Source organism: Dermacentor variabilis, chromosome 6, assembly GCF_050947875.1.
Source record: "Dermacentor variabilis isolate Ectoservices chromosome 6, ASM5094787v1, whole genome shotgun sequence".
Taxonomy (NCBI): Eukaryota; Metazoa; Arthropoda; class Arachnida; order Ixodida; family Ixodidae; genus Dermacentor; species Dermacentor variabilis.
In genome coordinates, this window is record NC_134573.1 from 156099327 (window position 1) to 156119932 (window position 20606).

Sequence of the window (20606 nt, forward strand, 5' to 3'; positions counted from 1 at the left end):
AATTTTATTAGGCACAAAAAAAAGCTTATCTTGCTGGATTCCTAAAATTATCAATTATTTCTAATATTTCATTTCTTGATGGTCAATGATTTATTCTCGACATTCTTAGCAGTATTCTTTTGTCTCATTTCTAAATTTATCGTTCTTTAACCCACGCTCCGCTATGCATATATAGTTTATTTACTGATAAATCCTAATAAAGCACTTGAAACCGCCTGCTTTTTGGCCAGTCCCCAGCAGTGGGTAGGATGAGCCGCTATTTGGATAAAAGAACGAAAACAAGCAGAAAATGCTTGAAATGTCCATCACCAAAATGCGCTTATTGAAGCTTGATTTATATCTACATAGGTGTGGACTGCTTCTTTCACCCCTATGCTCAAACTACGGAGAGGCTGACAAAATATATAGCTTATCTTGTAGTGCCAACGTCTCTCTTCAAAAAAGAAAAATTACCCGATACTAATGCACGCTATTTATCCAGAAATGTACCCAACAGATAAATGCAAAGTGTGTGGCACGAGGGCCACGATAGAACACATGCTATGGGAATGCCATGGACTAATACACGATAATGAGGGTGAGACTTCAACCGGCAGCCTCCGCGCGCGGTGGCAGGCCGCGCTGCTCAGCTCGAACATTAGAAGACCAACTCTGGGCATTCCGGCAGACCAAGGAAGCCGCCGGGGAGACAAGAAGACAAGACAAGACACGAAACATGGCGGGTGCCCCAGCCCACTAACTCGCCGGACGCGAATCGTCATGATTCGAAATCAAGTTTTTCTCACTCACTCTACAATCTCCACTGATCGGTCCTGAACTAGATTTCTCTTTGCCTATAATTCTCCCTTTCTGATGTTTCCATTTTCGAGGTCTGCAGCACATATGCTGGCTGCTTAGCAGTCCGAAATCATCTGACTGAATTCAGTGCATAAACCTACTAGACGGATTCATTATTCTTTTTCTTCTTCGTCTTTATTTCAGCGTTTCTCGTAGATTTCTTTTATTTCTATTTTTTCCTGCATACAATAATTTTTTACCTGTGAGTGGTAATCTTATAATCGTTAATTTACCTCTCCTTGTTCGTACGTCTAATCACTCGATTCACTACTAATCCAGCTCTGTGGGTATTCGCCACAGAAGCTCAGGCCAACAACAACCAACAAAAACAAAATAACAGCAATGGCAGCCTGTCCTCTTCTAGCACCGCTTGCGCTCACGCTAACGGAGCACCAGAAGTCTAGGAGAGTGTAGTGTAAGTTAACGCCTTTTATTCTTTATTTGAACACTTATTTATTGTACATTGCAGTACACAGTTCATAAGGGAAGTATTGGCCAAATTAAATTGAGGAAGAGTTTACCGTTTCAAATCAACATGGATTATCAAAGAAGCCGCAGTGTTGGCTTCAGGAGTGATTTTGACCACCTTGTGTTCTTGAACATCAGCTTAAATCAAAGTTTACCAGCATTACTGCATTCCTCGTCCGTTTGTATACGCGGCTGTTGTAGTCAGGTATCGAACCCATGAACCCATAGATAGCGGCCAAATTCTTTGCCGTATTGGGACGTACAGGCAGCCACCGCGAGCCTATGAAGGAGAAAGTGGACTGCATCTTTCTTTACATTGGCTCGGTGGACATCTGCCACTTGCGAAGAGGAACAACAACAATGACATCGACTCTGTCACCCGGCGGAAGAATGACGACGTGCCTATACTGTGACTGGGTGAAAGTTCCTCAAAAAACCCATGGTTGTACATGGCCGTCCCTCCTTAGTCGAATCCAAGATCTCCATTCATGAGTGCGTATTCTTCTGGGTTTTCGAACGCAGAATATAGTCTCATCAATGAAATCAGCGCAACAGCCGAGACGGAAAACTCCTGCATCACCATCATATACCAGCTAGTTACCCCATCCTTACAACCCACTTCCCCTTCCCTTCCGGCGCAGAGTAAATATTCCAGAATTAAAGTGCTTTTTAAAGAACATAATAATAAAAATGACACTTTCGAACAAGCTCTTATCACGATGTTTCCTCGGAATTGGAAAGAGGCTAGGAAGGCCGCTGGCGGCTTTGCTTTCTGTTGACTCTATTTAGTCGTCTTTGCTGAGTAGTTGGGAAACATTCAGAGTGTCGCCTAATTCGACCTCTCACGTACCGTCTCCCTCTTGGCCCTGGTGCTGAAGACGTAGAACAGCTCGCCAACTGCGACGATGCCGGCGATGATGAAGCCCACGTAGACGATCACGAACGCGCCGGCAAGGTCCGCTCCGGTCAGCTGACGAATCTGAACTCGGGCCTCGAGCGAGTGCGCCTCCTCGTCATCCTCGTCGCTGTCCCCGTCGCCGTCACCGTCAAGGTCGTCACCCTGGCCACAGTACTGGTTGGGCTTCCACCAGCGTTCCTGGAGCCACTGCAGACGCCCGTCTTCCTGGAGCTTCAGAATGCCCTCGGAAAGGAGGCTGCGGTATTCGGAGCCTGCAGCAGAAAGCGCGAGAATGAATACTGAATCTTGGGCGAGTTTGGGTTGCTGGAATTAGTTGACGCATTGACACCGCTGAAAAACAGGGGGCAAGAGAAGATAGAGTAAAAAAGGGACACGAACGTTGGACACGAGTACCTATTTGGTTACGCACGTGACAAGCGCTTACTGAAATGCTTCTTATGTTTTTTTGTTAACAATTTGATGCGCCCTTTTTGATACAATGTTCTTTTTTTTTTCGACAAATTCTCAGCATCTGTTTTCTACGTGGAAATTATCAACACCATCTGTTATTGAACTCTCCCCATTAAGTTGGTAATTGTTTATATGGTGCTGAAACCCAGATGTGCAATTACAAAAGAGACGTTGGTGATTTACGGTTATACATGCAACAAACTGTCCAAATATGTAATATTTGCGTGCACGTCCTCGTCGGCGCAATTGCGCTGCATTTCTCTTTGTCCTGCTTGCCCTTTTTGCCGCCAGCGGCACCGTGGAGTGTGACGAAATTGGTCACATTTCTCTTAACGACGATATATTGGGCCCTAAATGAAGCGTATGGTGCGACGGTAAATTAATTTCCATATACAGGAACAGCTGACACATAATTTCATTTTTCACCCTATCTATCTGGAGTACCATGCTAGGCATGCCGCCAGTGAAACTACACCGGTATCCCTTAAATCTATTTCTCCCTCTCTTGCACTTTCTCTCTAGTTCTAGGTGACATTCGGAGTGTTATGCACCGTATAAATTGCAGTGAACGTCGGCTTACTTAATAAAGTGGCAAGCATGATGTCATGCGTGCATAGACAAACATGAATACATATTACATGATGACCGTGCACACTCGCTGTCACAACCTTGGCTTTATGAAGAGCTTGAATTGCGAAGGAACAGCGCCAACGAAGACGATCACAAGTGGGGTGAACGACACAGGACAAGCGCTGTTCCTTCGTAACTCAAGTATGCACCATCTAGCTCAAATGAATGTTGTGCTGATTTATGAAGAGGGCCGCCTTCGGGCAGCGAGCACTTAGTTCTCCGTGCTGCCTCTCTCTTCAAGCCACCTTCTAAACTTGAAATCACGCAACCTGCAGCACAAAGTGCGCGAGTAGACAGCGCGAATGAAGCGCTCAGCAATCTTGGCGGCTCGCGCAGTTTTTGCACCCACCGCATGTTTCCTCAAGATATATGCGCTCTTTGGTCGGGCAGAGGGGGGACCCCTCGCGCTCACGTGCACTCCCCCCCCCCGCCGTCCGTCTATCGCGCGCTCGGTCATCTTAGAGCGCGACAAGCGAAAGCTACGAGTGACAATTCTGAGCGTCGCGGAGTGCTATCTGTAGCCACCGCTGATTTTTGACAAGCTAGAGAATCTGGCTTATTACCGGAAATTCCACGCGGCCTCTTCCGTTGGTTGTCCTGATTGCGTTGCGACATGGCAGCACCCAGGGCGCCTGCTTCTACCTGAACTCGCCCTCGATACTTGCTCTTCGACGTCACAGCAAGGAATAGAAAGCAAAATCAACCTTCGCTTAGACTTTTCGCACGCTGTGGTGAAGTTTTGGCGAGGCCTTCTCGCTAATATTGAGATCAGCTGTTTGTTTAACGCCTATAGGCCTAAGACCCCTCCGAGAACCGTGAAGATGCTTTGATTTCTGCCCATAAGATGGGGCACCGCACCATATACCTCTGGCGGTGCGGAATGTTTTTTTATTGGTAATAAAAACTAGATCTACTTATTTTTGGTTAAAATGTTGGCTTCGCGACACATTCGTAATATCTTTACGGGTGTACGATAGTATCTTATGGCGTAAAAATGAAAAGTTGTCGCTACTTCGCGATGTCGCATACATGTGGTTGCCCCGCAGAGTGACGCGACAGCACGACCGAGTCCACCCATCGCATCGCAGGTCGCCTTCACTCGAATATCGCGTGCATATGGCCCCCTCTGCAGTATCACGGTATCGTGCGCACGGTTTTTCCCTCCTGTCCCCCACTTCAAGCACTACATACGAAGTTGGAATCGCAAGCCTGATTGTATGGCATATAGGGGCTTCCCGCATAATGCTCACATACTGTGAGATTGCCCGGACAAGCCGCAAGTTGCACCCATCCGTATGCGTGCCATACTTGTGCTGAATTGGCTGGAAAATTTGTCCCCCTTGAATACGTCCAAGTCGTGACCGAGCTGGTCCCACACGAACGCTTGGCTGACATCTACTAGCACTGGGCGGTTGAACATTGACGGGGTACTTCAGGTAAAGTTTATTCTCGTTTTCGTTTTGCGCAGATGATGTGGATCGCTAGGCGCACCACCGCGTTAACTTCACTTAACACCACTTAGATACCATATGCAATATATAGGGAACGTCACTCTTAGGGGAAACAGCTTGTTAGTACAGAATGAAAAGATTTTGGGCTAGTTGGTTGGGAAACGTTCCAAAAGAAATTTAAATAAATGAAAACAGGGCTTCCTACGGAACCACCAGAAACGAAACAACACAATCACTGAGCACCAACTGTGCATTCCCAGGTGATAGTCAGCGCCTGTGTTGTTTCGTCTTCCTTTGGTTCTATTGCTAGCGCAGATTTTTTCCCCTGTTTGCAATGTAGCTCATTGACATTCAAAGCACTCAACCTTTGGCTTATATTGTGGCTCTAAGTCAGCATATTTGTTTCATAACCGAATGTGCAGTGTATAGTTTCTTACTCAATGGCAACCGTGTCTCAGTGAACTCCGGGCTCAGCTGGAAATCCGCGAGAAAAGTTTGCTATTATTGATTTCATTGCTCCAGAATATCTTGTTGTCGGTTGCCCAAGTGGTGTCGTGTCCCAGAAATTGCACGCCTGCGCATTTCGGGAACTACAGACAGAGACAGGTTTGAATACAAAAGCCAGACAAATATGTACATTACACCTACAAGACATTGCGGTCATTGGGCACTTCAGTAGTCGGCCTTGTAAAACCACGCCGGCTGAAAAATATGCTTCATTATCCAGTCAGAGACAGACACAAAAGACCGATACTAAATACTGAAAAAATAAACAAAAGAAATGCACTTCAACAATGTGCAGTTAGGAAACATCAAAGAACGGAAACTACACAGTTTAAGCTGTCGCAGCTTATCCAGTCTTCCTTGTTTTTCGTAAAGTGGAATTGCAAAGACAGTATGCCATTATCGGTTTGTCGTTGATACACGTAGAGGGGCCTTCGTCCGAGCCGAGTCTACCGATGTAGCTCAAGTGATAGTTTGGCGCACTGCTGTCACTTAGGTCACTTATGCCGCCAAACACTTCGAAGGACACGTTTTGCGCGGTCGTTATCACAACGCTAAGCTCCAGGCTGCCGACACCCTCGCCGCCTCCTATAACTTGCGCTTTCTTTACGCTACCGAACCCCCACCGAATGCAGTAGCCTGGGAAGTTGGTCTCGGTCACGTTGTTCATGTGATCGACGGCAAATCTGCCGAAGTGGGACAGGTCCACCGCGTCCGCCAGCGTCGTTGGCCTCGAGTTAAGGCAGGCGCACGCGTCTTGCTGAACAAAAGCGTCGCCGCATGACCTCCTAGGTGGCAGTGGGCGAAACAGACTCAAGCCTCTCTCCGTAAACTCGAACTTATCGTCGGGCGTCTGGGCCAAGGACAGGAGGGTCGCGTGAACGTCATACGCAGACACCAGACGGCGCTGGTTGACCTCGAGCGCCACTGCCACGCCTGGGTTCATTCGAAGGAACGTCTCGGGAAGCACCAAAAAGCAGAAAGGGGTTTTGGCTTCGTGCTCGCTGAAGGCCGAGCGAAACGCGAAGTCGCCCGTGCGCTTGCCGTAGTTGCTGAGAAGAATGAGAGCGGTGTCGTTCAACACTCCACTTGCGGTAAGGTTTCTGAGAAAGAACTTTAGCGGCTGATCCAGGTAGCCGACGGTGTTAATGTCACCGTGGACGTGTTGGGAGAGCCAAACGTACCCGAACTTCCGCACCCCGTTCGTGTCCTGCTGGAAGACGGCGCTGACGTACCTCAGCAGAGCCTCCGATCTCGAAGTGAAGCTTTGACACACAGCGTTCCGCTCGTCGTGCTCCAGGGCTTGCACATAGGACCTGGGACAATAATCTGCCGGCGGGCGCCCGTACTCCCATCGGTCGTCTACGAACGGCGAACCATCCACGGTCGCGTCGACTGCGAACAACGTCGCGTAACCACGTGCCTTGTACGCGCTGACGATGTGCAGCGGGCTGTGGAAATTTCTGTGCTCGGGCAGCCCCGAGATCTCCCGCACGTCGAGGCCAGTGAGGAGCGAAACCTGGCTCTGGAGAGGATCGCGGGTGACGGCGCTAAACGCGAGCAACTCGTACGCGTTCAGCTGACTCGAGAGGTACCGCCGCGTCTTCCTCAGGTGCCGCATCGAGTTCAGTCGGGAGACGGAATCGACGCCGACTACCAGCACTGAAAGCTTCCTCTTGTGATTCACCCTCTGGCTCAACTCGTGCCGCCGACGGCCTCGTGACGTCACTTTCGGACTCTTCTTCCTTTGCGGCAGCATGTGGAACTCCGTGAAGAGAGGCACTCCGTCTCGCAGGCAAGTGATTTGGACGTGCTGTTCGTGCAACTTCTCACCGAAGCGAAGTGGACGATGCGGCCCCGTTTGTATGGCCACGTATGGCGTGGAGACTCCGTTCACTTCGAGCACGGCACGGTAGTGGCACACCAGAGCTCTTGGCGTCAGCCCGTAGGCGTCCTCGAGGCGCTTCTCGTTCAGCTGGGCAACGGTGAAGTTGACGAAGAAAACGAACTGCTCCTTGCCGCGGCACTTGTTCTCACGGCTGGTCTTCCTGCGGTAGAAGTAGGCGACCGACCAGTGGAAAGGTTCGTAGAGTGGGAACTGGCACGCGGACGTGTTGAGCACGTAACGAGGGCCCACGGAATTCGCGGCCAACGACACTTGCTTCAGGGCTGTGAGTTCTAGCTGCGACGTCAAGTAGATTAGGCACGGAACGAAGAACGCGTAAAGGACCATTACGCAAAGTAGCTGTCGCAGAGCTCTTCGTGACCACCGCCTCGCTACGAGAAAAGCCATCACCACCTCTTCCTTCTCTTGATGTCAATCAAGTGTCGGCTTCGACAGCTCCCGAGTTGATTTTGCTGACCATGATGATGACGGCGGTGATAATAATGATGATGATCGCCAGCTATGGCACATGCCCATAATGGGGGATGCACCTAGAATCAGGCTGTAATAGAAAGCTTAAAATAAATAATTGTCCTACGGACAGCAAGCGAAAAAACAGAAAACCCAAGAAGAAAGCAAAAATATCTACACATAAGAAAGAAAAAAAAAGCTAGAAATGACGCAAACTGAGCAGTAACGCTAATTGAATAAAGATTACCCAAGTGATACTGAAGAGAAATCAAGGGCCGCATAATTAACGCAGTTTCTGAATAAATTAATTACAGTGAAATGAGTAGTGAACAGACTATTCAAATCAATTCACTTTTTATTTTCCAACACATAGGTATGTTGACGGTTTCCTTGGCAAGAAAACTACCACACAGCTTGACGGGGCCAAGGATGAAGACTTAAGAAGAATACAAATATAAAATAGGCTAAAGAAAATGAAAATTACTTGTTTCGTTTTTGGTGCCTTCAAATATTTCACATAACCACGAGAAAGGAACGGACAAGTTTCAGAGTGAAAACGATATAAGAACTACTATCTTACTTAATGTCACATACCATTTTCCCTGTTAAAAAGAACGCAACATAGGAATAAGAGTGATAAAATGTTTAATGTGAGAAAAGCGGGAAGGCCAACCGGAGGAGCTTGCCCTCTAGCGGGGTACTTTACTTAGGGGAGTGAGATAAGGACAAGGAGAGAAAGAGCAAATGTGGATGACATCGGTGGCGTGCAGTGAGCTACAGGTATGTGCACGTGCGATGTGCACGCATGTTGTGCGCTCTGCACTGCACAATGCGCAGGTCTTTGTCATGCAGTTCTAGAGCCTGGGGGTGAGGCCGCTTTCCGCTAACAATTTCACGAGCGCTTGTCGTCGTCGTCGTCGTCGTTGTTGTTGTTGTTGTTTCAAAACATGGCTTATACCCACATGGAGGATTGACGACACTAAATTGATTGTTCGTTTCGAGACTTGTCCCATAGCCCAAGAACCTTCTGCTTTCACAGAGGCCTGTAGTTCGCACTTGACAATGTGGTATTAAGCGTCCGACGTTCTGCGCCGTAATCAAGCAAGTCGCAGATGATGCGCGAGAACGTATGTGGAGTACCACAAGGAAGCAACTTGAATATGTAAAAGGTGAACGGACCGATTTCTGATCGAACTGCAGGAGAAAGAAAAATGTGAAGAAAATGACTATTTATGTTTAGAGGAAGGTGTTTGACACGGTCAACCTCCCTGTAGAAAAGAGAAATGCAATAATTTGTTGGCGTTGTCCGTCGTTTTCGTCGCCTTTTGGCGTCATCACCTGATAAATGTGGCACGGAGCCGCGAGGTTGAATCGACCATAATTAGGCGTGGAACACAGAAAAATACGGGCGCCTCATCCTCTCACTAACTCAGCGGTTACCACACACACACACATATATATATATATATATATATATATATATATGTGTGTGTGTGTCGTTGTGTGTGTGTGTGTGTGTGTGTGTGTGTGTGTGTGTGTGTGTGTGTGTGTGTGTGTGTGTGTGTGTGTGTGTGTGTGTGTGTGTGTGTGTGTGTGTGTGTGTGTGTGTGTGTGTGTGTGTTTGGGAGAGGGGGGACTGAAGGTGAAGGCACTTGAAAAGCTTTGTGAGTGTCCTCTGTCTGCGGGCTGCGTACAGTGCTCTTGCCTCTTTTTGACAACGTCGCCAAGTCGCGACTGAAAGAGACGCGTCATTTTTGATTGAGTGTTTCCGGCCATCGTCATCCTCTTCATCATCATAATCATCATCATAATATGATCATGACGGGACGACTTGATTAAAGTATTACATTCTTTAATATTTTAATTATTTTGAGACGTCTTCATCGTTTCTTGAAACTATATAGTTAAATTACCTCCTGCGGCGGCGATTCAACGGTCGCATTGGGAAAAGGGAAGAACAACTACGATTTTCTAATACGGTACCAAATCTGGATTATGCTTCGCCTTGAAAAACAGCTTTGTTGCATCCGAATGGTTCACTGATTAGCGCTTTGGTATGTTTTGAGAAGAAGCGACAAAATGGGGGTGCATGTGTATGTATCGCTTGAGGGATGAAATGTGGGGGAGGCGTAGAACTAAGCAAAAGTTCCTTGAGCAATTTCATCAGGGCGATTCACTGGCTTTTCGTGTCACTAAAAAGGTCACTGAGAAGGTCAATGAGGGCCTAAAAAGGCGAAGTTGTTAAGCTTGCTAAAAACTTGCTAAACTTATCGACATTTTCCAACACTGCACTGAAGTGCCATTCATAATTTTGCTTTCTTATACGTGGATGCACCGACGCCAACTTCCTTTGTTTCTGTCTGTTCATCTTTATTTTGTTTTTGTTTGTCTTTGTAAGTTAATGGTTTTTAGGTCTACCGGCGTAACATTCTGCTTGCTATTACTTATGCGCGCTTTCTCGTATTCATTTCTAAACTTTTCACCATATAATCGAATTTCAGGCTCTTGCTTGTGTCTTTGCACAAAGGAACGACCACCGCCCAACTGGTGTTCTATTGACAACTATGCATGTCTTCAGAACAATCTCTCTATGACATTGCCAGAGATATGACTGCGCAACCGTTTAGAAATTTCTGTCCTTGCTAATATTTTAGAGCGTGCTGTTATTTTACTATACCTTTATTCCTATCAATGTTCCATGTTATCGCTTTCTTTTTCTCTAGATTTCACTGTCTTTCTACTCATACGATTCTTGGCCAATCCTCCGGTGCAAGTATGAGCCTTTCAGAGGCAAACTGACCAACCAACTAATCTCTTCATCGTGAAGATGATGACAAAGACTCGAAGACTGTAACATGGGCTCACTGAGGAAAATTGTTCAAGACTCGCACGGTGCATGAAAACTGTATTATCGGATTAGACTTTGAGAGCTCACCAAAGAAACCGAGAACGACAATAAAAATAAAGAGTGTGGTTGAACAGGCAGATGCAGACGAAGTAAATTGTGTGTTTATATTTGAAGGAGTAAAAAAAAACGACCAAACGAAGATAAGTAATGAAACTAATAAAAGGACAACAGTTCTGAGCAATCTCATACGCGGGAGTCAGGGATGAAGCTTTGTATAGCACTAAATGCATTCCTACGGTCTTGGGAACAGGGAAGCCTTCACACTAGCCAAGTGTTGTCCTTTTAAATGTAAGAAGCATGTCGCAGAGTTACGACAATTTCGAGAATATATGCTGCTACTCGTTTAATCGATCGCTGCACGCCGCTCTAGAACATCGCAAGATGGCAGCACTTGGTATACCTGAGCGACTCCCGCTCAAAACGATCTTCTGCTCCCTTCCACTCATTGGACAAGGACCATACTCGAAATATCCTGACCTGTCTGCCTTGTGAAACACGACGATTACACGAAACGCCCATTTCACGCAGCACTGGTAAAGCCATGCGTCGTCCTCTGGCAGCCAGTAGTCTGGCGCTCCAGAGCAATTTACGTACATGCAAACGAGACAAGCGGCTTGGTATTCTGCAAAGAGTGCTGTCTACCTGTGACGTGCGGCATTCGGGGAGTTTAGCGGAACTTTTTTTGGCAGTGTTGCGCCAGCCGTGGCTGTAACTGTAATAGGCGAGTACATTGAGGTGCATCGGATGTATCATTGAGCACGGGATTGGCACATCTTCCAAAACTTCGTTCCAGCGGAACCGGTCGAAGTAGTCGAGGACTCGCTAGCTATAATGGAAAAAGTGTTGCGAAAGAGGTGCGAGCAGAGTCGAGAGAGATTGAGATATCAGCAAACGGCGTCAGGTTTCGAGAGATGGTTACCCGGTAAGCCGAAGCCAGAGATGTCAGCCAAGCCACTGCGTCAGCGCCAATGGTGTCGCGTCGCAGTGCATGAAATCTCATTCTGTAATGATTGCCAGTGCAACAAATTGCGTTATTTTCAAACAGGTCGAGGAAGAAACAGAAAGTCGAAACTTCGGCATAGGATTTCCCTTCGGGTGCACTGTTCCCCATTTCCCCTATGACTCTCAGTCAGACAACAAAAACCGACACCCACACGGGATCAGAGATATTGAATGCATGGTCAGAGATATTGAATTGTGCAATTAAGTTACTTTAGCTTCGTCATTGTTGGTGGCATGGCGCTGTGCTTGTCGTCTCGCTTTATTCGTCTCCGTCTCCTGTGCTGCCCCCCCCCCCCCCATCCATGAATGAGCAATTATATTTCTTTTCTTTGTCGGTGTTATAAATGACACTGCAGAATTCCGAATAGAATTCTTCCTTTGTTTTCTAGTTTCTGTCTAGATCTTCCACGTGCATGCACTCTTGAAGAAACGAATGGTTGCCGTGGCAACGAGAGGAAGAGGTCTGGCGCTGGAACTGGCCGGCTTTCTTGAGCAATCTTATATAAGAGCGTGTAGAGAACTCACGTTTTCCTTTGTTCTGCGGTCAGGAATTATTCGCTTGTGCAACACGATTTGGCATCTGTAGGAACCACTTGCGAGAAGGCGCGCGCACTATCGCCCTCAGTATCAGCTGCAACGCGAAAGCGCTTGACAAAGCGGTCACACGTTGTAGGTCGTCATAGGCTCACTCGTTCTGGCGTTGTAGGTTCCAGCCTAATACCTGGACAACAAGCTGTAATAGGACCACATGACAGCGAATATTGACAATTTCACCGTCTTGTACGAAAGAGCATTAATTAGCCTTATATAATGCCACAGAATAACGCACTATATTCATTATGATACTGAATTTTTATGCAAGCTAAGCAACTGTTATGTTTAGCTTAGAATGCCAGACCACCAGGCAGCGCCATTAATAGCTGATAAATAAGAGATGTGAGGCACGTACGGGCCCTTCGATCGAGTGTGAAGTAGGTGCAAGCAACGGGATGTTTTGATGTTCTGGTAATCATTCTACTTTCCAAAACGACCTTGAACTAACCAACAGATGGTGCGTAACTTGCCAGATGTCCCATAACGCCTCCAAATGTATGCTAATTTCGTTTAGTTGAAAGTGCTCTAACTCAGTGTTTCACTATTAGATTAATAATACCGTAGTTTCGAATGCGACACCGTGCAAGTATTTCGGCGTTTACCTTTGGTCGGACTTATCCTGGAAAACGCATGTAATACCTGTGTCATCCAAAGCTTCCCAATCTCTCGGCTACCTGCGTAGGAACTTGGCCAACGCGCCTTCTAATGTACAAAAGTTTGTACATCTCACTTCGCCCACAACTAGAATATGCTTCATCCACATGGTCACCACATCAAGATTATCCAATCCATATGTTGGAAGCCGTTCAGAATAAGACAGCCAGATTCATCTCTGCCAACTACGAGCATTATCCTAATAAAACTAAACTTTGCATTTCAGCCATTGGAAGATCGCCGCGTCATCGCTTCTTTATGTCTGTTCCACAAGTACATTTATAGTAGTAACTTTCACTGTTTGCGGCTTCATGCGCACTTATCGCACGTGCGCACGCATCGACGCATTCACAACGCACTTAGTTTCGGGCGCATTCATTCTCAAACGCAGGCATTTAACTAGAGCTATTGCATATTAGAACGATCTCCCGGATCTCATTCCACCCATCTCTAATCGTAAAATATTCTGCGATAACCTGAATTCTTTGCGTGTTAATATTGCATAACGATGTTGCACTTTGCTATTTTTCTGTCATGTAAAAACTGTTGCCCTCCTTACTCAATGCCCTTCAATGGGCTTTTAAGGTATTGAGAATAAATAAATAAATAAATAAATAAATAAATAAATAAATAATAATGGGTGTTATTTGGTTTTAAAACGTAGATGACCAATAAAAAAGGAAAGGAAGAGCAAGGAAATTAACAGATTGGTAACAACTAAGCCTTTGATTACTTATGAATACAATGCCGCATATATGGCTGTTCAAGCCAAATAATTTGCATGCCGACAACAGCTAATCAAACTCGCTTATTCCTGCGTCATAAAGGCAAAGGCGAACTTCTTACAATGTGACCGTCTCTCGCAAACTATGTTTTGAAGCAAGGATGCCGATAGCACAAGCGCAGTGGCAGTTGTAAAGGTGGCACTCAAAGTAAATTCTTTGATGGTTATCCAGTATTAGACGTGGCGCATTGCCTGGCTTCTTTTAATCTTGGAAATGATAAGTAAATGTGGTAAAAGATGGTCAGATGAGAAAAAAAAGAAAACTACGCACGAAGAAGGCCACAGCCAATCTAAAGCAAACCCAACAGCAGTGTAACGAGAACGTTCAAAATATTTCGGAGATATCTGTACTATTCCGCAACGAATGACATTTGGAATGTCCGAAACAGTAAAGATCTGTTTCGCGGTGACTTCATCGGACATTTCCTGTTCCGCTACTACGAGTAATCAGTGAGCGAACCCACCTATATACTTCGCTGCACTAGGCGTACAATGAGGTTCAGAAAACAAACAATTGGCGGTCACCATCACAGATTTCTTGATCATCGTCATCAAGGTTTTTTTTTTTATGTCCACTGTAGGACTAAGGCTCCTGCCATCGATCTCCAGTTACTCCTGTTTTCTGCCCGCTTACCCCATCGTGTGCTTGCGGATTTCCTAATTTCGTCACACCGCCTAGTTCTCTGCCGTCCTTGACTGGGCTTCCCTTCCTTCAGCACCCTTTCTGTAACTCTAATCCTACACGGGCTATCTGCCCTACGTATTACATGGTCTAACTCTATTACTTCATCTAAATTTCTAATAGACTATAACCTGTCCCCCCGCTAAGTTTCTAACATATATGTTAGTAACGATAGCATGCAGTATATATGCACACAGCGACAACCCGGTGGTCGTGACTTGGTAATGCCTGCCGTTTCTTGCCGTAACCCGGGCCCCATGTGTTTATTTGGCCTGGATAAATATACTCGTGTACTGATTTAACAAGCTCACTGCCAATCACGAATTCTTGCTCTCTTGCTAGGCTATTTAGCATTATGTTTAAATTTAGGATGTTATACAGCAACCCTACTCTTACACTTCCTCGGCTAAGGTCCTTAATCACTCGTTGCAAGTCATCTACAGTGTCGCTGAACAGGAAGAAGTCATCTGCAGACCACAGGTTACTTATCCGCGGCCCGTTGATCTTCATACCTAAGATCGCATCATACACGTCATTTAATCACATTGTTATGCCAGGGCAGCTGGCGCTCATTCGCCTTCAATGTTACGCACCCTGCGAGATTCTCTTGTTTGTGGAGCAAATTCGCACACACAAATGCACATCCAACGGTCATATTGGAGTCTAAGGGAAGTGGCGAAGGTAAATGCTATAAAACTTAATTTTATATGTACAAATGCTTTTATTATCATTCCGCAGCGTCTAACCTCATTCCGGATTTTTGCAAAGCGCCGCTCCCAACTTTAATGTCAAGGAATGTTAATGTTTATGTACCGCGCCGTTCAGAATCAATGCCGAAACTTAAGCACCAGTTCACGCGGATTCACAGCGTGAAATGTCACCGCAGTGATGCCATAAGGACTAAGACGTTCTTTGATGATTGTACGTAGAAGAATGTTGTGTGTGCCGAGATAACGACACCGCACAAATATCTGAATATATTTATGGATCTACACCTCTGGTTAAAGGGGGGGGGGGAGGGGAGGGGTGTCACAGTGGCACATACCCATTCTGGAGTATTAGCAGTGAAAGGGCACACACGCTGTTGCACATACGCAATGGCTTGACAAAGGGAGTGCGTCAAGTGAAAATTTGAAGGAAAGTGTTGAATACCATGCACTGTTTCATTAAAAGGTATCGATGTATCAGTATACCTATATACGAAGCAACATTACAAGCGAATTTTTACGTCGTTATTTATTGTTTGATTCCGCACAATATAGAAGCGCTTACTATTACTGGTTTACACAGCTGGCCTACATCGTCCATGTCTGCACAATTGGTTATGGTAGTGCACTTCTGTGTGTCATGATTACAACTGATATTGTCTAATTATATTGCTACAACAACAACTAAATATATTGCGGTATTTGTCTTCTGTTTTCGACCACGCATTTACCTTGCCTCTGGGCGTAAGTTGGTTCAAACTCATCGCCGAACTGTAACTGTTTTATTCTTTAACCCCGGTTTCTCTTTTAGAATATGCGTTCATTCAACAGCTTAGCGTTTTCCAGCAGTATTCAGGAGTTTACCTGTGGCGTTTGAGTCCTCCAAATGTTTTCCAGGAATAACGAGGATTCTTCCCAACGTTACATGGGATTCCCTAAATATGTCCAGGAGTCGGGAGCTTACACTTTCTGTTTGTACAAATTAAGATCAGTAAATTGAAAGTCACTGAAGGGTTGCGATATTTTTTTTCACCGCAATCCCGGAAGAAGAGGGAGAGTTTAATTAAAGCTGAAGATGGTCAGCCCTGCTACATGCATGGGCTTGTTACTCCATACGACACGCGGCTGACATGGCGCGAAGGAACCACGTAAAAAATAGTATCTAAAAGAGCTGTAAAGCAAACGCTACAACGCCTTGGAAATGTTTCAGTTGATATTTTTGACTTACGGCGGAAGCAAAAAGAAGAAAAGGAGCGGTGGACGACCGAGATTATACTGTTCTTTTATCGAACGTCATCAGTGCCGCATACATCCTTTATGAGCGATGAAAGACCACAGGAGGAGATGATAAAATGAATTACACGCACTCTGCAACGTCATTATCAGCTTTCACAACACCGTCCACCGCTTCTAGCGATGCTAGAGCCGTCCCTAGACAAAGGTCCCTGCCCCTTCGCTTAAATCTCGGAGGGCTGAAAAATTCAGCGTCCCAACCAGAAGAGGGCAGCCACCTCTCCTGTTGCTTTTGCGACGCCACTGTTTGTATCACCGTAGCCCCGATAAAACGTGGTCCGGTACAAAGCGGGAGGAATCATCCGATGACAGGGCAGCACGGTAGGATTGCCTGCGGCTTCTTCGATGTTTGAACGAGGCAGCTTTCGCGTGAAACAGCAGAAGAGGGGTTCGGCTCGTGTCCTTGGAGTTGATCGATCGGATTTACGGTATATTTCTTCACGGGGTCAGCGGCTGGGCGGTACGGAGAAAGGGAGAGGATGTCGCATACTCAACGCAAAAAAAAAAGCCACTGCACTGGCAGCACACTCAGCGTTGCTTCACACTAGATTTCAGTTAGAACGATAGATGAGGATTTTTTTAGTCCATCTGACCTTAAGTGCTTTCGCTCTTTATTTATGTTTCCTGGTCGCTAAGGTCACGCAAAGAATTAGCGTTTGAATAAATCAGTGCAGAGGCACGTGTATGCGAAAACTGGGAATGTTATCCCGCGTTTCGGAATATGTGATCTGTATGGAGCAGCACTTCTCAATAAGTTATGGGACGTCATTTCGATTGAAATTTAGATCGAAGCAGAGAGGCGATCAAGATACAGCGGAAGGTGTTCTCGATATTTTGACGAAAAACAATGCAAAAAGTTCACTGAAAAAGTGTAGCGGCTGTCCGCGCACAAAGTTTGTAATTGTAGTCCGAAAGAAGGGAAAAACAAGAATGGACCAGGCATGCAACTTTTACAACACGTCTTATCATAAGGTTTACGTGGGGAAGCTGACATGACTAGTAAAGACGTTTTTAGGAAGCGGGCAAATCAGCTTCTTTGCCTAGACGTGAACCGTCAGTTGTTTACTTACTAAACATTGTGAAACACGAGATTCATTTTCCTATAATGCTTTCTGGACTTTTGGGAGCTTACATTTCGCAAGTTACTTAAGCTTTGGTGCTTTTCAAACACAAATATTATCTTCCCCTCAGTGTCACCTAATCCACTGGGGATAAATGGCGTTAGCATTTCTTGCCACTCAATCATGGCTTGCATGAAACCGCGGCTACTTCAAATGACTAATGTCTGCGTGCACTACTTCGTGCTCAGGCGACGAGCCCAGCCTCAAGCTGTAAAGCGAATACCAACCTTGGCCGCTGCTTACCACCTATGCAAAAAAAATGAGAGCAATGAAAGAAAATTCACCAGAGAGACTTAAGACTGCTTACGTGTGGGAATGCGCAAGCATTCCCTGGGGAAATGTTTTCTCTGGGGAAGCATTCCGTGGGGAAATGTTTTCGTCACGTGCCTAATGACACACGCACCAGGCGACACCTGTAGTCAGCCAGAACTGTGGAACCGCCGTGGCGTCGGGTAAGCGTGCTCCTCACGCACGGCGGATCTCGGGTTCGATTCCCACTCTGACGGAAATGTACCATATCTTCTTTTCAAAGCCAACAACTTAATATGCTTATAAGAACCCCCCTGAGAAACTTGACGTCAACCCGAGCATTTCTGACTTTTGTTCTTTTTTACTGTTTGCGCCATCGGCCATTTTTCGCACCATCGCTCGGTCACGCCGCCGCGGACGCCGACGACGACGCCGGATTTTCGCGTAATGGGACACATAATGCTTTCGCGTTACAACAAGAAAGAAAAAAATTTATTTCGCGTCTTTGACGTGCCCAGCCTAAGATATCATTAGGCGCACCGTAGTGGCAGACTGCGGATAGCTTGTGTGTGTGTGTGTGTTTCTTTTTTTGCTACCTGGTGTCCTTTAACTTGCGCCCAATACACAGTACACACGAGAGTTCTTGCATTTGGCCCCCATCGAAACGCAGCCGCCGAGGTTGAAATCGAACCCGCAACTTCGAGTTGCAGGAACGCCACGCCATGGCCTTGTGCTCACGATCCCTTGTGCTCACCTCTGGCAGTGACGATGCCGTAGGCCGAGTGGTGCACGAACGTGTCGGTCATGGTGAACTCGCAGTCGCTCTGCGTGACGTAGGCCGCGGTCGCGTACTCCATGATGAAGGCCACTTTCTCCTCGTTCTTGACGCGATCGAGACCCTCTGCGAACGTGCCCGGGTTGTTGCGTCCGCTGCGTTCGACGAACTGCGACAACCTCTGGTGTAGTGGGACGTTGGAGTGCTGCGAGAATCGACGAACCCTCGTTTTGACACTTCTTCAGGCGCTTTTTAAAGGCAACCCCCCCCCCACCTTTTTTTTCCCCGCGAACGCCAAACGTGACACAGTGGCACGCTGAGCAAGTTGATGATGCTTCCACAACTTCCGAACAAAACGTTCACCTATTCCCTACTGTGCCTTCGTAGATTCGTTGTGATGGACTCAGCACGGTGTTATGTAACATAAATGTCGAGAAAATTTTCTGAGTATTAGAGACGTACGCCTCTTCGCACATTCTCTTTTCGGATGCAGTATTTCTAAAGTAGTGTATTTTATCGTTTCTATTAAACATTTTTTCCAGATCATTTGAAAACAGTCCTGGTTTCCTCTTTAATCGCAAACCAAATACAGAGCGCTCTATAGGGTGCAGTGGTCATTACATTGGCTCCTTGCGTTCCCAATGCAATCATGCAGCTAGCGCTGTCACATCAGCTTGGAATGAGAAATGAGAATATATTGAGGAAAGCGTTCACTACGCGTCCAGGTAACATTGGAACGAAAAGAAGAACGAAAGAGCGTTTGGTCACTTCTTTTCCTGAATTGTGAACACAGCGAGAGCGTTTTTCTTCCGCATAAATCAACAAGACAAATAAAGTGAAGGGCTCTAAAACATACGCCGCCTAACTCGATCGTGTATGTTGAATTAATTTTTTTTCCCCAGTTTGTTCGACCGGACGCTCACCAGTTGTTTGCGATTCGCCTAACCCTGTCAACACCTGCGGTGAATTTGCGTCCGTGTGCCTCAGTCGTGAAATTAACGCTATACGAGGAAAGAAAAACACAGCTTCAACAGAAAGCGCGTCTCACCTGGAGACTCAGTCAAAGCTATAGGCTCTTTGCATGGAATATAAGTGAAGCAGCAGTGCACGTGGATGACAGGAGACAAATCTTAGTGTAAACAACTTGAATATTCATGTTTGTGGGACTTTCTTTTACGCACTGAGTGAGTTCAGCACTGACCTTGTATATAAAGGAGAATGTGAGCTGGCGCAGATACCCGCTGCAAATAATCTCGCCAATATTCGTTATTAGGGTCCATTTTTGTTATCCTAGCAACTTATTGCCCTCAGTATTTCGAATAAGACAGAACACTATTCTGAATAGGGGCAGAACTTCGTCTCTGGCATCAGGGGAAAGCTCTGCTCACGGCATACCCTAATCTCAGCACTGTATAACTCATGCGAAACAGGGCACCCGGGTCTTTGAAGTTAATATCGACCGCCGGCACCTTGAGTGCACTGCTTTCTTTTTGTAGAAATGCATGAGGACAAAAACAAAACCTGAATTCTAATGGTGTTTGTGACACGGATGCTCAAACTCACAAAGCTCAATTTATAATTTTCTTATACGCTGAATTTCATAGCTGAAAATTCTGCTATAAGCACGGGAAGCTTAACGCGAAGCCCGTAGTAGCATTTAAATCCACTGCAGGAAGCTTTAGATGCTAGGTCTTTTTCAGCAAAGCAATCGTTACTTAATTCATTATAGTACTAACTGTTCTCACTGAATTATTCTTTTTTTTTATACAAATGCACTCTCCATATGTGGAAATAAGTGTGAGCAAGTTTTTTAAATTTTCGTTGATGTGAAATGGTGTTTCGGGCTTATAGGGCTGAGCCTTCATAAATTCTGTGACAAATAACAACACATTGCGCAAATGCATGTTTGTGCACTGCTAGTGAATGGTCGTACAACATCAAGTTCAACTCCTGGCAGGGAAGAATCAATAAGGCAACCCTCCCTTGAAATTAACGAAGAAGAATCAATGTTGGCTTTTCACAGATTATCGTTCGTATGAACTTGCACTGTCTCGTTTGGCGCTGTCACCCACGTGTTCACACAACCATCACGCCTGTCCTTGCACTGTCTTTCTCATTATTCATTATCATGGCTCTCCTGCCTGAGCGTAACGTCGCTAAACAGACGCCCTTTCTAACCGTTTCTTGTTATTTTTCTTCCAATCTTACTCCCACGTGAGAGA

General features: G+C 46.0%; 2 protein-coding genes across 2 annotated transcripts in view; both read right to left on the minus strand.

The window, feature by feature from the left end:
* The window catches only part of LOC142585538 (glutamate receptor ionotropic, kainate 2-like), a 112709-nt gene that overhangs the window by 1814 nt on the left and 90289 nt on the right, over positions 1-20606 (minus strand). The window contains exons 13-14 of the mRNA XM_075696354.1: positions 18364-18589; positions 2156-2475 (exon numbers count right to left, since the gene is read on the minus strand). Of these exons, the coding sequence (XP_075552469.1) occupies positions 2156-2475; positions 18364-18589 (546 nt within the window). The remainder of the gene's footprint in view (positions 1-2155; positions 2476-18363; positions 18590-20606) is intronic.
* On the minus strand, positions 5606-15288 carry LOC142584519 (uncharacterized). Its single transcript, XM_075694633.1, has 4 exons — positions 15285-15288; positions 10236-10275; positions 10043-10058; positions 5606-6934 (listed from the first exon to the last, which is right to left on the minus strand). The coding sequence occupies exons 1-4, from the start codon at positions 15286-15288 to the stop codon at positions 5606-5608; spliced, it is 1389 nt and encodes a 462-aa protein (XP_075550748.1).